The following is a 17,269-nucleotide window of genomic DNA, read 5'->3' on the forward strand; positions in this document are numbered from 1 at the left end:
GTCACATCCCCGTCAGAGCAGTGTCTGGCAATGTTGGGGCTGTACATTACAAGGCAGGGCAGTGCTGTGAGGATAGAGTGTACTAGGCGCTGAATAATGGTTTCTTTGTAATAAGGGAAGATGAAAACAAGGAAGGATAGGAATTCTCACGGAAAACGCTGGATCCTGGGCTGAGTGCCAGGGAGGATACAAAGAGAGAAAAGGCATAGTTTCCACACTCAGGTTATTTACCATCCTGTGGGCAAAGTCAGCCGTGCAAACATAAACAGCCATCCCAGGCTGCGTGCTCAGTGCCAGAGGAGCACAGGCAGGCCGTGGACACATCTCTGAGTGCTGAGCTGTGCTGTAGGCAGCTGCCTGCTAAAAATACGCATCGTGTTTATGAAGGGCTGGCTTAAATTAGACTGGACTCAAGGTCATGCACAGAATGACGTCACCATCACTGGCTCATGCTTCTCATGTTCTTCGGATGGGAAGGCTGGAGCAACAAGCAGCTGGGACTGTACATGTGGACAGCCTTACTGACCATGTGGCCTGGTGGAAACCAGTGGTGACTGGTTCATCTCATGGAAGTGGAGTGAGGAGCAGGGGGCAGCTCTCCAATGCCTGGGGTGGCTGGGCAAAGGTGGAGTTAGGATCGTGCCTTGAGTGAAAGGTGGGATGAGGTGAGGGCAGTGGAGGGCTCGGCTGGAAGGACAGAGCTCCGATTGTGTTAGAGGCAGTGTGTTAAAGAAGTATCATAGGGGCTGGAAATCTGGACTCAGGGCCACCCCAGGGAGTGGCTCCTGGTTCCACTATATTCCCAACACCGACAGTGCTCACCTACCTCATAGTAGGTGCTCAATATATATTTGCTAAATGAGTATGTTAATGAACTGGACTATGACACCTGCACCTTAGCGGGCAGCAGTGTCTGCTGCTAAGGGAGCCAGTGTCTGGTGGCAGGTACTCAGAGGGCTCTTCCCCTCCCAATGGAAGCTTACCTGTCCTGGGTCTCATTTCTTTTGTCAAACTACCACATAGTACTTGGAAATAAACATTATTTAAAAAACCACAGCTTACTGTGACATCCCTTCCCAGGGATGTTCACATTTTAACATGAGCCTTCAACTTGTTGCCACAGGGTGTGTGGGGGAGGGCAGCAGTTTGGGTGGGTGGCCTGTGGCTGGAGGATCCTTAGGTCACCTGGAGTCCCTGCGAGGCAGGCCTTGCACCCCAATAGTCAAGATACATAGGCTCCAGGTTGCTGTCTCCTCTCTGGTTTAGCCTGAAGAATTTCAACTTCACCACACCCTCTGAACTGGGAGGTTTCCTGGGCTTCACCCTCCATCCTATTCCATCTCTGGGGGACTTCCTCCCTTGGCCACTATCTGATACTCCAGCTAAGTCCCTTGGAAGTGACCCTGATAAAACTGGCAGCCTTCCTCACCGTCTGTGGAGTGCCTTGAAACAGAACCTGTGCGTTCTATGTGATGCTTTTCCACTTTTTTTTTTTTAAGCAAAGCTAATCAGATAGTTTCGAGTTACTTTGCTTTCTGATTGCCAGTGTAGCAATCTTTAGCTGTCTCCTTACACTTATTACAGCAACGTGGTGATAATCCTAGTTACTGCCCACACAGGGAGCTTGTCCTGGTCGCCACTGTCCCCGAGATGCCTCCCTGTCCCTGGTGATTGAGAGCCAGCTGGGCTTCCTTGGAACTTCTTCCTTTGCCCGACCTATGGGATACTCCTTAAGATATTATTGACAAGTCTAGAGGAAAGCCTCGACTCATTTGAAACTTTTAAAGAGAAAATCCTGCTACTTAGCACCTCCAGGCTGAAGCAAGCAGCTAGAAATCGGTCTTGGTTTTATAGCAGTTGAAGCCCTGTGGGCTTCATGCTCACGAAGTATTTTCTAAGTTCCAGCGGGGAGCTCAGTACACATCACATTTCAGTCCTTGGGCTATTGATGGCTGCAAAGCTGAGGTGGCCATCATCTCTGTCAGGGCCTATCACTCACATCTTTATGAACACAGCTATCAATACCTCTCACTTGAGCCGGCCAACTGGGAAAGGCCAGAGCTCAGATGTTCCTTTTCTTCTGCTCTGCCCTCCTGGACTACATGTTAAAATTCAGAAATAGGGCGTATGGGGGAGGGCAGCAGTCTGTGTGGCAGGGGTGGCATCTGGTCTGCCCTAGTCTGTCTTGGTGGTGGTTGGGGGTCAGTCCTGTGGCTCTGGGTGCATGCATTTCCTATGGTGGTCTCTCATTCCCTGTGCTTGTGGGGTCTCAGACAGCTGTGAACTATCACACAGGCTGGGTAAGTCGGAGGGGGGATGGGATGTGCTTGGTGCATCTGGCAGCAGAACAGGTCTCTGCCATGAGGCAGGGACTGCCAGTGCCGCTGAGATCCACACCCTCGTTAGGACGTAGCCCTAGCTTTACAGAGGGTTGCCCTGCACCCTGCTGAGAGCTAGCCTTCCCAGCTTCCCTGGCAGCCAGGTGGGGCCTGTGAGGATGTTCTGGCTGTGGTTGAGTAAGGAAGCTGCCATGTGGGGCTTCTGGGAAAGGACCGACTCTACCGGGGGTGTGCTTATTTGTCCTTGCAGCATCCTTCTGTGTCTGCTCTGTAGTCTGGATGTGCCGCTTGGCACTGTAGAAGCCATGTTGAATCTTAACGTGACTCTGAGGATGGAAGGATGTGCTGGGATGATGGAGCAAAGAGATAGAGTGTGGATCTTTTTAACTTTTTTTAAATTAAACTTTTTATTTTGAGGTAATTGTAGATTCACCTACAGTTGTAAAAAATGACACAGAGATGCCTAGGTACCCTTCACCCAGTGTCCTCAGTAGTAACGTGTTACCACTGCAGGGCCAGGAACTTGACTTCCGTGCCATTAAGATATCACCACAGGAGCCCTCACGGGGCATTTTTATCATTATACCCATTTCCCTCCTGCCCCTGTGGAGGCAGGAAACCGCTGATCTATTACAGCCTAGATCTTCATGAAGGCAGAGCCTCTGTCTCAGCCTTGGGCCACTTATCTGTGGAACAGCATTTGATTGATTGAGAGGTGTAAATATATTGTCTACGGCCACACCACCCTGAACACACCAGATCTCGTCTGATCAGAAGCTAAGCAGGGTCAGGCCTGGTTAGTACTTGGATGGGAGAGATGTAAATATCTATATTAATGAATCCAATCAAATATTACTTTTTCCAAATGTCATACAGTGACATTTAACCCTTAACTGAGACAGCTGAGATCCAGAAAAGGAGACATCGGGAAAGTAAAGACTTGTGAAGGTGGTTTCAAAGAAATGGAAAATCATAGCCAAATCAAGAAAGGATTAGGGGCTGTTTCTTTCATGTACCACTGAATTTCCTTTCCTCGCAGCGGTGACCCTGGCTTTCATGAGGTGCTTTAGAATGTTTTTTATTTCAATCTTATTTGAGTATTATAAATAATTAATCTTAAAATATCCTAGCTGCTACCAATATTTAGTTTACAGATTTATTGTACCGTAAAGTCTGCAGTTATGATTTCTTGAGGTGACGATACTTCCCTGGGGATTTCAGTTCTGATTTTCAGAAAGCGATTAGTGGACAAAGTGGAATTTGATGTTCAGAAATGTTCTAGAAACTTCCTTCAATGTATCAGGACTATTAGGATAGCAGGAGAATTCTCAGCCTGCTGCTCATGCTGTGTCTCCCTCTCTAGGAGCTGGTGTCAGAGAGGACGTGTTCCTTATCTGGAGGGAGATGAAGGAAGCTTGCAGCACGCTGGCCCAGATGCAGAGGCTGGTGGCCGAGCCTCCCACGTGTGACGTGACCACAGTAGACTGCGGTTAGTGCTATTTATGGGCACTAGTGTAAAAGTGTGTATTTCTGACTAGTAGTGGACCAGGGGCTGTTTCCGTGTTTCTTATGGGGGGGGGGTGTCCCATAGTCTGGATGTGAGGGGTGCTGAGGAGAGCTTCCAGAACTGCGCTGTCATGCAAGTGTGCAGGCTGTGAAAGAAGAGCCAGAGATAGTAGTTAAATCAGCAAACACAGATGGTTGACAAACTGTTGCAACAGGGGAAAGCAGACCACAGTGTAGAACTGGGCTCAATTCTGAATATAACATGAACAGGTGGGGCTTCATAGTCGAGGAGCAGGGTGGGGGCAGTGGATAGAAAATTACTAAGAAAAGATAGCATAGGCAAGGGGGATTCTGGCTAGACCAATTTGACAGGATTCTGGCTGAAGACAGGCCAGGGTGACAGACATCACCTGGGGGATGGTGGAGGATGAGAAAACTGATCATATGTCAAGGTGATCAGATACTGATCGTTCAAAGGTTGAGGTCTACTTAAGGAGTCAGAGGAGCCTGACCAAAGTTTGGTCAAGGGGAGAGTCTTTGTCAAGATACATGTGCTCCTGCAGGAAGAAAGAATACCTTGGTGATGGGGGTCAGCTAAACTTTGCCTTTTCCTACAGACTAAATTACATCCAGACACATCTGTGCAGGCAACCATTCTGCTCACCCTTGGATATCTACAGGAAAGACAAAATCACTTTCCTTTCAGCATGGCCTGAGACCTTGCTGCAGAAAGGTGGCACAGGGTGGGGAAAGTGCATGGAATATTTATCTGGAAGGTCTAGGGTGAATGTAGGTTTCAATTATTAAAAAGAAATCATTAAAATTCAGTTGCATTTATGTCTTTAGCTTAGAGCGCTTTCATCTACATTGAAATCTTAGAGTTTAGAAGACCAATTTGCTCTCTTTAAATGATAATGACAAGAACGATGGTGACCATTTGGTGGGCACTTACTACATAGTATATATCAGGTGCTACTGTAAGGGCTAGGCTTATATTTAGCTAATTTAATTCTCCTAATTCTATGAGGGAGTGGGTATTATTATCCCCATTTGACTAGTAAGGAAACTGAGGCACAGAGGGATTAAGTAATTGGCCATTGTCACATGGACAGCAGATGTAAAGTCTGATTTTGAACCCCAAATGCAGAGCGGGAGATTTTCTTGCCTAGTTAAATGTTTTAACAAGTTGGCACAACTTTCCATAATTTAATTAGCACCTTTCTTATCCTGAAAAATGAAAGCACTTTCCTGACGTTTGATGGACTCCAGCCCCCCAACTGCACCATAGAAAGAAACTCATTACATTTTTTATTAGGGAAAGACATTAAAACTATAAGAAGTATTTTTCCCCCTTTTTCTTTTCAGCCGAAGCATTTTTCACAACAAAGGACATGCATTGTGAAGTGAAGACCTGCTTATAAATCCCAGCTCTATCATTAGATTAACCTGGGTTAATCTCTTTTAGCCTTAGTTTATTCTTTTATAAAAGGATGATAATAATGTCAACATTGAGGAACAATTGTAACAATTAAATAAAATAATGCTTGCTTTGCACCAACCAGGAAATGGATACATTTCAGCTCACTCTTTTCCCTTTCATATTTAGGGGAGTTGGTACACTAATTTTCCTGCATAAATTCTTGAGCTAGTGGAGGAGTTTCCTCTTGAAGGCACTGGTTTCCTTTAGGGCACACCTGGTAATGATAACAGCTATCACGGAAAGCACATATCTTATATATCAGGGAATGTTCAAAGCTTTCTACAAATATTAACTCATTTAATCTGTGCCACAATCTTATGAGACAGGTGTTACTGCTACTAATTAGCTCCACTTTGTGCAAGGCCACACAGCTGGTATGTGATAAAGTCTAGATTCAAAGCCTAGTCCTGGGGCTGGGAGCAGTGGCTCATGCCTGTAATGCTAGCACTCTGGGAGACTGAGGCAGGTAGATTGCTTGAGCTCAAGAGTTTGAGGCTAGTCTGAGCAAGAGCAAGACCCCATATCTAAAAATAGCCAGGTATTGTGATGGGCACCTGCAGTCCCAGCTACTTGGGAGGCTGAAGCAAAAGGATCATTTAAGCCCAAGAGTTTGAGGTTGCTGTGAGCTATGACACCATAGCACTCTACCAAGGGTGACAGAGGGACAGTCTATCTTTAAAACAAACAAAAAACCCCCAATAAACAAAGCCTAGTCCTTTAGTAAAATTACTGATGTCTCCCTCCCACCCCCCAGGCATTGTGATTTAATCCCTATGGGATGATATTGGGGTTTTTGAAAGATCCCCAGGTGATGTGCAGCTAAATTTGGCCCACTGCTAGGCTGCAGCGCCTCCTGGTACTGCCTATATCACAGGGGTGTCATGAGACAGAGAGTAAGAAGGCCATGCTGGCTGGGGACGGATGCAGTTGAAGAGGAGAGAGGAGAAGGGGACCTGTGTAGAGGACGGGAAGGTTTAGGTATGAGCAAGCTTGCCCTGTGTGATTTGATACATTTCTGGTGATAGTGCCTTTTCCTATAACTGAGTGTCCTGACTTGGGCCTGGGGAATTAGCATCTGTGGTTGGATGTCAAGGACTAGTTCTCTGGGGGTTTCTAAGGAAAAACCTAATAAGGCTTATGTAGAGGGGCTGCTCACTTGTAGTGACGCCCCATTTGAGAACCTAGATCAGGGGTCCTCAAACTTTTTTAACAGGGGGCCAGTTCACTGTCCCTCAGACTGTTGGAGGGCCGGACTATAGTTAAAAAAAACAACTATGAACAAATTCCTATGCACACTGCACATACCTTATTTTGAAGTAAAAAAACAAAATGGAAACAAATACAATCACACGGCCTCATGTGGCCAGCAGGCTGCAGTTTGAGGACCCCTGAGATAGTTCTCTGTCTTCCCACAAGAATGAACAGGAAGCAAAGGACCAAGGCTAAAGCCAACATCTATACCAGGCAAAGAGAAATGGGGATCTTGCCGCTAAGTTATTTATTTGGGGAAGTGTATGGACTGAATGGTGTCCCCAGCATTCAAATGATAAACGCCTAGTCCCCATGTGACTGTATTTGGAGATAAGACCTGTAAGGAGGTGATTAAGGTTAAATGGGGTCATAAGAAAAAAATAAATAAATAAAATGAGGTCATAAGGTGGGGCCCTAATCTAATAAAATTGGTGTCTTTATGAAAAGAGGGAAAAACACCAGAGAGCTCTCTCTCCCCATAAGTACACAGAGGACACTGGGAGAAGGTGACCATCTATGAGCCAGGAAGAATGGCCTCACCAGAAACCAGTGCTGCTGGGACTTTGATCTTGGGCTGCTATCTTTCTAAATTATGAGAAAATAAATTTCTGTTGTTTAAGCTGCCCAGCCTGTGGTATTTTGTTCTGGCAGCCCAAGCAGACTAATAGGGGGATTATTTACATTTGCTGTGGTTACTCTTAACGGTTAACAGAATATTTTAGATGTTATTCCCAAAGGAAACAAAAGAGGCCTCAGAAAGTGGGCAATGATCTGTCACTGTCCCCTTCTTTCAATCTAATATATATATACACAGAGACACCCCCGAAACTAAAAACCAAAATGACTCTCAGAGGAAATAGTCAAAAAATTCTTAGAAAATGCCATTTCTATTAAAAAGGAAAAATTGATCAGGACCTTTCCTCTATTGAATAGCCACCTAAGGTTTTAAAACCTTGATTTTGCCCCAGAGGCCACATGTTCCCATCCACTGCCCAGTATTACTGAGGCAAAGTCTGTATCTTTCCAAGATGCTGCTTGGACTGTCTGGGGCAGAGGCAGCAGCCATTCCCCCAAAGTGGCTGCTGAAAATCTACAGGGCAGAGAAGAGAGGGTAGCTGTCTGGAGAGAGGAAGGGCAGATTGGAGGAAATCTGGTGGGCTACTATTCCATGTGGAACCTTCAGGTGAATTAGACAGAGGCTGCCCTCCTTGAGGAAAGCAGCTCCCACATGCCCCCTGAGCTGGGCACACCAGTCAGTGGGCAGCCAGCACATACAATCATAGGGCCAGGAAGGCAGTTTTTGGCAGGAATGACTCATCATCCTAATGCCTGGGATGAGAAATGAGGAGGCCAGACATTCCGGCCAGTGCTAATTTTGACCTCTTTAATTACCAAGATCAGGACATAAGAATCCTCTGGAAAGAAAAAACTGACAAAAATATATGAATCAATAGTTTTTAACACACTGAACACCAAGCAATGAAAGACAGTGATACCTGAGATAGAGGGGGGAAAAATCCCCCCAAAAGTAAGCTCTAGATCAGGCGTCCTCAAACTTTTTAAACAGGGGGCCAATTCACTGTCCCTCAGACCGTTGGAGGGCTGAACTATAGTTAAAAAAAAAAACAAAAAAAAAAACTATGAACAAATTCCTGTGCACACTGCACATATCTTATTTTGAAGTAAAAAAAACAAAACGGGAACAAATACAACCACACCGCCTCATGTGGCCTGCGGGCCGCAGTTGGAGGACCCATGCTCTAGATTTTCCTAGTTTACTGACTTGAGAGAGTTTCCAGGCCACAGTGCATCATGAAGGAGGAACCCAGGGGGAGCCCAGCGAACTTCCTGAATTTGGAACACAGAACTGAGAGTCTGGAGAGATGAAGGCAGCTAGAACTCACAGGACGAAGTACTTCAGAGGAGAAAAGTACACAGAAGGAGATGCCCAGAAATCTGTAGAGGGTCACCCTCAGGAATTCATTGGAATACTGAGTAGCCATGCACATGAGAAAATTATCTGAATCTGGGGATAGATCCATTGGAAAGAACTAGAAGAAAAGAGCTTGGAGCTCACACAGGGCCAGGAACAGTGTCTATTCTCCTCAGCCTGAATACTTCATAATTCCCAGGTAGACTACTTGGGAAGTTCCTACCTCAGTAATGGGGAATAATTACCTTGAACCGAGGACTGCTCTGGGCCCTCCTAAGAAATCATTAAAGCAAGATACAAAAAGAACAAACTATTGTTAAGTAATATAACTGCATCTCAGAACAAAGTTCAAGAATGTAAGAATACTAAAACACCTAACATCCAACAAGGTAAAATTCACAATGGTCAGCATCCATAGAAGACTTCTTAGACATGAAAATAAGCAGGAAAATGTGACCTTTAATAAGAGAAAAATCAATCACTCAAAACTGAGAACTGACACAGACATTAGCATTGTCAAAAGAGGCACTCAAAGTTATCCCTGTATTTCGTATGTTTGAAAAGTTGAGATGGGAAGGCATAAAAAAAGATACACACTAAACTTTTAGAGATGAAAACTTATAGAGAAGAAAATCTTTTAGATAAAAAACATATTGAATAGGATTGATGGCAAATTTAGAAAGTCAGTGAACTTGAAGACAGCAATGGAAACTATCCAAAATGAGACACACATAGGAAAAAAAAGAATAAAAAACCCCCCCAAACACAAAAGGGCGTCTGTGAGTTTTGGGTAACTTCAGGTGGCCAAATATACATGTAGATGGAATTCCTAAGGAAAGGAAAGAGAAAAAAGGTGGTGGAGAAAAGAAAAATATTTAAAGAAATAAGGGTTGAAAAAGTTTTCAAATTTGATGAAAACTACAAACCCAGAGATCTAAGAAGTTCAATGAATGCCAAGGACAAGAAAATGAATAAAACTACACTATGGAACACTTTAATTAATTTGCTTAAAACCAGTAATACAGAGGAAGCCTAAAAGCAACCAGAGGGAAAAAAAGACAAAGGAACAAAGATAAGAAAATACAATGGAGCATTATCTTTTCTTTTCTTTCAGTACCTTAAACTTTCAACCTAGAATTCTATATTCAGCAAAGATAACTTTCAAAAACAAAAGCAAAATAAAGAAATTTCAAGCAAACAAAAGCTGAAAGAATTTATCATTAGTACATATTATATGTGAAGTGATATACTATTACTTAAAGTTAGACCATGATAAGTTGAGGATGTTTACTATAAACCTAAAACAACCACTAAAATAACAAAATAAGCCAAAAAAAGGAGATAAAATGGAATTTAAAATACTCAATTCAAAAGCTATCAGGAAAAAAAGAGAAAACAAAGAATAGATGGGATCAATAGAAAACACATAGAAGTATGAGGAACATGAACTTAACCATGCATATGTCAAAAATTATTAGTGTGGCTTGATCTCATAAACAAAGTGTTCATTTTAGCCATTATTATTTATGCATGCTTCTAAGACTTTAATAGCATTTTTTATAATACCAAGATATTGCATTGGTCATGTCTAAAGAGTAGATTGGTAACAGTTCTATTGAAAATAAACAATGAATTTTCTCCAAACTGCATCCCCCCCCCCAAAAAATAAAATCCTTGGGGATTTTCAAATGCACCTTGAAAAAAAAAATTATTAGTGTGTACATTTCAGATGTGTATGGACTGTTGCATGTGAATTATACCTTAATGCAGTTGTTGATAAAAAAGATGAGAACACGCCTGTGGTGCTGAACTGTTGAGAGGCATTGCTGTGAATGTGTGGAACAGTTATGACTCTCAAACAAGAAGATGGCTTTTCTCATAAAATGTTAAACAATGTGTCCAAAGAGAAGCTTTACCCTTCTTTGGATGATGCTGCAGCTCAAAACCTTTCAGGAACTCTTCATTTGGAATAACCTTCACAGCCATTTTGTGATACAGTAGAGATAATTAGTCTAATCATGCTGTATAGTCAGGCTTTAATCATGAACAGAGACAATCTCAAAGATCACCATCTGAGCCTCAAGAATTGATTCAGAATACTCAGTTATTTCAAAATATCAAAAACGTGGCTCAAGGTTTATTCAAGCTCTGTAGGCAGTTCCATCCAGTTGCACTGCAGGAGTTTTGAGCACATATTTTCTAACAAAAGAGGGCAGTGATGCTCATTTTTATTGGCATTGTATTAAATAACTAGCAAGATTTGTCTGTAATCCTGGGTGGTCATGAAGTACACAGATTCAGAGTTAGAAAGATATTAAACCTGGCTCTGCCTACTCCGTCTGTGTGACTATGGGAAAGACATTTATTATTTGTGCCTCAGTTTCCTTATTTTTTAAATGTGAATGATGATATCTATCTCAAAACATGTATGGTAATACCAACCCCCTTGGACCTGTTACGAAAATCAGATGAGAACATACACGTAAAACATTTAGAACTGTGCTGGCACAGACAATGTAATGATAGATCTAGACAATGTTAATCCACTCACTTATTCTTTAATTTATTGAGTGCTTACTATATGTAGCTCTCTGTGCTAGATGAGCATAATGGTGAATAAACCTGATGTGTAATGAGTCCTCATGAAACAGGACTTACAAGGACCATTTCTTGCTTCGTGAAGGTAGAAAATCAGATGAACATGAAAGTATAATTACCAATTGGGGTGTTATAATCAAAGAAAAGTGGGAGATCTTGAGTTATTCTCTAGGATCAAAAACAGGTTTCCTGAGGTATCTAAGCTGATACTGGAAAGTTGAGGAGGTAAGTTAATTAGGTAAAGGGATAGAAGGGGGGCAGTGTCTTCTAGGCAGAAGTATAACACATGCAAAGGCCTTGAGGCAATAAAGAACATGACATTTTAAAAGAAATGGAAAAGAAGAGTGTAGCTGGGGCTCAGAGTCCAGGATGGCTAGAGTTCAGAGTTCAGTTATGAGTTTGGAGAGATAAGCAAGGAATGGATCATGTTGGCTTGAGAGAGGGCATGGTACAGGACAGGTGTCAGTCCTTAGTTTTACACTAGTAGCCACTAGAGGATTTTAAGCAAGAGAATGATAAGCTCAGATTTGCATCTTAGCACTCTGGGAGGCTGAGACAGTAGGATCACTTGAACTCAGGAATTGGAGACAAGAGACATGAATAGAACCTTCTCTAAAGATGACAGACGAATGGCTAACAAACACATGAAAAAATGTTCATCATCTCTATATATTAAAGAAATGCAAATCAAAACAACCCTGAGATATCATTGAACCCCAGTGAGAATGGCCCACATCACAAAATCTCAAAACTGCAGATGCTGGTGTGGATGTGGAGAGAAGGGAACACTTTTACACTGCTGGTGGGACTGCAAACTAGTACAACCTTTCTGGAAGGAAGTGTGGAGAAACCTCAAAGCACTCAAGCTAGACCTCCCATTTGATCCTGCAATCCCATTACTGGGCATCTACCCAGAAGGAAAAAAAATCCTTTTATCATAAGGACACTTGTACTAGACTGTTTATTGCAGCTCAATTTACAATCGCCAAAATGTGGAAACAGCCTAAATGCCCACCAACCCAGGAATGAATTAATAAGCTGTGTATACCATGGAATACTATTCAGCCATTAAAAAAAATGGAGACTTTACATCCTTTGTATTAACCTGGATGGAAGTGGAAGACATTATTCTTAGTAAAGCATCACAAGAATGGAGAAGCATGAATCCTATGTACTCAATTTTGATATGAGGACAATTAATGACAATTAAGGTTATGGGGGGAGGGGAGGAAAAGCAGAAAGAGGGACGGAGGGAGGGGGGTGGGGCCTTGGTGTGTGTCACACTTTATGGGGGCAAGACATGATTGCAAGAGGGACTTTACCTAACAATTGCAATCAGTGTAACCTGGCTTATTGTACCCTCAATGAATCCCCAACAATAAAAAAAAAAAAAATAGAAAAATTAGCAGGGCATTGTAGTGGGCACCTGTAGTCTCAGCTATTTGGGAGTCTGAGGCAAGAGGATTGCTTGAACTCAGGAGTTTGAGGTTGCTGTGAGCTAGGCTGATCCCATGGCACTCTAGCCTGGGACAACAGAGTGGAGACTCTGTCTCAAAGGAAAAAGTTCAGATTTACATTTAGAAAAAAAAAATCACTTTGGCCACTGGGTGGGAAACAAGTTGGAAAGGAGGGAACAAATGAGGATGAAGGAAGAAAGAAAGGATGGTATAGATAAGAGATGGCAGCATCTTGGACTAGGGTAGTAATATGTGAAGAAGATGATAAATGGACAAATTTAAGGGAGAGCTCAACTGTTGAATTAACAGGACTTGGGGATGAGGGAGATAGACATGTCAAAAATAAGCTCTTAGTTGGATATGGTGCCATCCACTAAGCTTAGAGAATGCTGGAGGAGAACCAGAACCAGATTTGGGGGCAAATGAATTGTACTTGAACCTATTGAGACTGTTACTTGAGGGACCTAGTAGAGAAGTAAAGGAGGCAATTGTCTACGTAGGTCTGGTCTTTATATAACTGTTAGTAACACATTGCTGGGGTGAAGTGAACATTCTTGGCATAAAGATAAACGTAGATGTATTATGGGAATCCCATGTTTCTGAATCTTTGACCCTATGTTCTTTGGATTCTGATATCCACAGAGAAGAACATATCATCTGAGTTTTCTGTTCTGCTCAATGATACAGCAACATGATGACTTTGACTTGAAAACAGAACAAATTAGTTTACAGAGCTATTTTATCTTCTCAAGAATGTCTATTTTATCTTCTCAAGAATGTACTATTTTATCTTCTCAAGAATGTCTTCCCTTTTTGCTCAAATAGGACTGCAGAAAAGATCTTGGGCAGGGTATGGCTGGTTTCTTATGCAACTAGAAACAAATGGCACACTTGTCAAAGTGTTCACACTTTAGGCAAGGCAAGGGATAAAATATTTCTTCCCAGAACATACATTTTCTTCAGTGTACCTTTATACCTTTAAATCTCTCTGTACAGTCAAATGAACACTGAGAAGGCTGATTTATAAGGAGCAAGTGAAAATGCTAGAAAGGACCAAGACTATGTTTACTTAAACATCAGTTTTCTCATGAGTAGTGAAATTTATATTTTTCAGAGAAAAAACACACACAGCAAGACATGTACATCAGAATACCTTATAAGGCTCCCACAACTCAGAACTAATGCTCAAAAATTCTGCCCAAAATGTGGGAAAAGAATTGGTCAATTAGAATTTTGTAGAAGTGATGCATTTAATTTGGGAAAGATACTGGAATGTGAACAAGCATGATGAACTATCTAAGTTAAAATCATTTTGTTAGTCATTACAAACTGACTGGAAAAGCACAAAAAAATCTATTAAGTAATTATAGTCAGTATGTTTGAACCCTTTAATTATGAAGACTAAAAATACCTGGGCAAAAATGGCAACGTCAAGCAGTTTCAAAGTTTTTCTCATGTATAAAAGCAGTAAGGTCACTAACAAAATTAACTTTTTTCAGAACTCCAGAAATTAACCAAAGGTGTGCAGCGACCTGGGGAGCATTTATTCAAGAAAAGTGACTGAAATCTCAGTAAGAACAGTGAGCGTGTCATTTTAACTTGCCCTATTCACATTTCCCCTCTCCAGCTCATCACTAACTTTGAAAACCAACAGCCTGCAAACACAAGGGAAACCAGCAGCCTGGCAGTTAGCCACTGGAGGGAATAGAATGAGGCTCCTTCAAAGCCTCATTTCCAGAGAATTCTCATTATTTGTCCTATCTGCTAGTTTTCTGGAAGACCCCACTTGCAAAGCTGTCTTTATTTGGCATATGTGAAAATCCTTTTCCATAGGGACAATTGTCAAAAACAATGAGAGGTAATTAATTTTATGGCTGCCTGAGTTTGTGGATCACAGTCAGGACAAACAATAGGTATACCAAAAAGCATTTAAGAGGAAAATCTAGGGAATGAGATGTCCATTGGTATCTAAAAACCTCTGATGTATTCCTAAGAATCTAGAAGGCCATGCATGAGCATGCCTGGGCTGTGCAAATGTTCAGAAAAAGATTTAATAAATCCCAACGATCTCATCTTGGGTTGACCTTGAGGTTTTGCACAAGCAGGAAGTGAAGGCTGAGGTAGAGTTGTAAACTGCTATAGCAGTAGTCCAATGCACACACATGGCTCCTCAGCAAAGGACAGCTCAAAGCATTTAAGAAACTCAGTCATTACTTAACCACTGAGTTCAAGAGCAAAGAGTCCAGTGGCAACATATGCCAAAAATACAGGTTCTATAGCATTCAGAAGACACTAGACAAACATAACAAACTGAACCACAACAAACCCCGGGAAGTGGGAGAATCTGATTTCCAGAGTTGCTACATTTTATTATTTAAAATGTCCAGTGCTCAACAGAAACTATGAGACATGTAAAGAAATAAAGCATGGCCAATACGCAGAAGAAAAAATGCAATTCATAGAAACTGTCTCTAAGGAATCCCAGACATTGACCTTACTAAAGGTGTTTTACTAGATAAAGATGTTAAATAAACTATTTTAAATATTTCAAAAAATTAAAGGAAACTATTTCTAAAGAACTAAAGGAGAAAGTATGATGTCAAATCAAATAGAGATATCAATAGAGAGAGAAGAAAAATATTAATTTTTAAAGAAAGAACCAGATAGGAATTCTGGAGTTGAAAAAATTCTAGAATATAAAAATTAAAATAAAGAGTACACTAGGGGGGATTCAACACCAGATTTGAGCAAGGAGAAAAACCAATGAACTTTTAGATACGTCAATTGAGATGAGCTGGTCAGAAGAGAAAAATGAATATAGACTGAAGAAAAATAAACAGAACCTTCAAAACCTATAGCACATGATATTAATACCAAAATATGAACAATGGGAGTCCCAGAAGGGTAGTGGAGAGAATAGAAAGAATACTTGAAGAAATAAAGACTGGAAACTTCCCACATTTGATGAAAATATTAATTTACTCATCCAAGAAGCTCAATAGATTCCAGTAGAACAAACTCAAAGCAGTTCTTACATAGATACGTCATAATCAAGCTGTTGAAAGCCGACAACAAAAAGAGAACTTTGAAAGCAATGAGAGAAAAGTGAGTCAGCACATAAAAGGGATAATTGATAAGATTAACAACTGATTTTTGCATCAGAAAATAAAGGACCAGAATGCACTAGGATGAAATTGTTGAAGTGCTGGAAGAAAAAGGACTACCCTGTTTCCCCGAAAATAAGACAGTGTCTTATTTTAAGGTGTGCTCCCAAAGACGCGCTAGGTCTTATTTTCAGGGGACGTCTTATCTTTCCTGTAAGTAGGTCTTATTTTCGGAGAATGTCTTATTTTCGGGGAAACAGGGTAGAATACTATATCCACCAAAAGTATCCTTCATTTCTAGGAAATTTACTCTATAGAGATACTAAAGGAAGTCCTTCAGTATAAAATGAAAGGACATTAGAGAATAACTTGAATCGTGTGAAGAAATGAAGAACATCAGTAAAGATAACTGCATGGATAAATACAAAAGAGTATAAATGGTTTTTTTTGTTGTTGTTCAAAACTTTTTTCTCCCCTCTAACTTAAAAAACAACTTCGTAATGCAACAATTTAAGTCTGTGCCTACGAGCACACCCATACAAAGATATAATTTCTATGTAGATGACGGTACAACGAGGGAGAAGGAAAGGGAGGTATATAGATTTCAAATTTTTGCATACTACTGAAATTTCCAGGCTGAGGTAGAGTTGAACTAGATGGTGATAAATTAAGATGCTAATTATAATCTCCAAGGGAACCATTAAAAAATAGTAAAAGGGGCTATGCGCCTATGGCTCAAGCGGCTAAGGCGCCAGCCACATCCACCTGAGCTGGCAGGTTCAAATCCAGCCTGGGCCCGCCAAACAGCAATGATGGCTGCAACCAGAAAAATAGCCGGGTGTTGTGGCGGGCGCCTGTAGTCCCAGCTACTTGGGAGGCGGAGGCAGGAGAATCACTTGAGCCCAGGAGTTGGAGGTTGCTGTGAGCTGTGATGCCACGGCATGCTACCCAGGGCTACAGCTTTTTTTTTTTTCTCAAAAAAAAAAAAAAAAAAAAAAGTAAAAGGAATGCCAAGAAAATTAAATGGAACACTAAAAAATATTTATCTAACACAGAACAAAAGACATGTGTAGAAAACAAATAACAAAATAGCAGACATAAATCCTACCATATCATTTATTATATTAAGTGTAAGTGGATTAGTCAGGCAGAGTGGGTTGCACCTAGAGGCCCAACTAATTGGGAAGCTGAGGTGAGAGCATTGTTTTAGCCTAGGAGTTCAAAGTTACAATGTGCTATGATTGCACTCATGAATAGAATAGCAATTGCACTCCAGCCTGGTCAACATATCAAGATCTCACCTCTAAAAAAAAAAGGATAAATAGATTAAATACTTCAATTAAATAGAAAAGCTAGGAAAATTGGTTAAAAATAACCCAAACCAATATTTAACTATATGCTATCTAAAAGAGACACATTTAGATTGAAAGACATAAATAGGATAAAAGTGAAGGATGGAAAACAATATATCATACAAATAGTAACAAAAACAGAGAAGGGGCTGTATTAGCTTCAGACAAAATAGTCTTTAAGACAGAAATTTTTACTAGAGACAAAGTAGATGTAACAATTATAATACAGGGTGGACATAAAGTTCATGT

The 17,269-nt window shown here is 41.2% G+C and overlaps 1 protein-coding gene across 1 annotated transcript in view; it reads left to right on the forward strand.

The window, feature by feature from the left end:
* VWA3B (von Willebrand factor A domain containing 3B) overlaps positions 1-17,269 on the forward strand; it is a 250,813-nt gene that overhangs the window by 74,593 nt on the left and 158,951 nt on the right. The window contains exon 8 of the mRNA XM_053588419.1: positions 3,703-3,828. Coding sequence (XP_053444394.1) covers positions 3,703-3,828 — 126 coding nt within the window. The remainder of the gene's footprint in view (positions 1-3,702; positions 3,829-17,269) is intronic.

The sequence above is a fragment of the Nycticebus coucang genome, chromosome 4, assembly GCF_027406575.1.
Source record: "Nycticebus coucang isolate mNycCou1 chromosome 4, mNycCou1.pri, whole genome shotgun sequence".
Classification (NCBI taxonomy): Eukaryota; Metazoa; Chordata; class Mammalia; order Primates; family Lorisidae; genus Nycticebus; species Nycticebus coucang.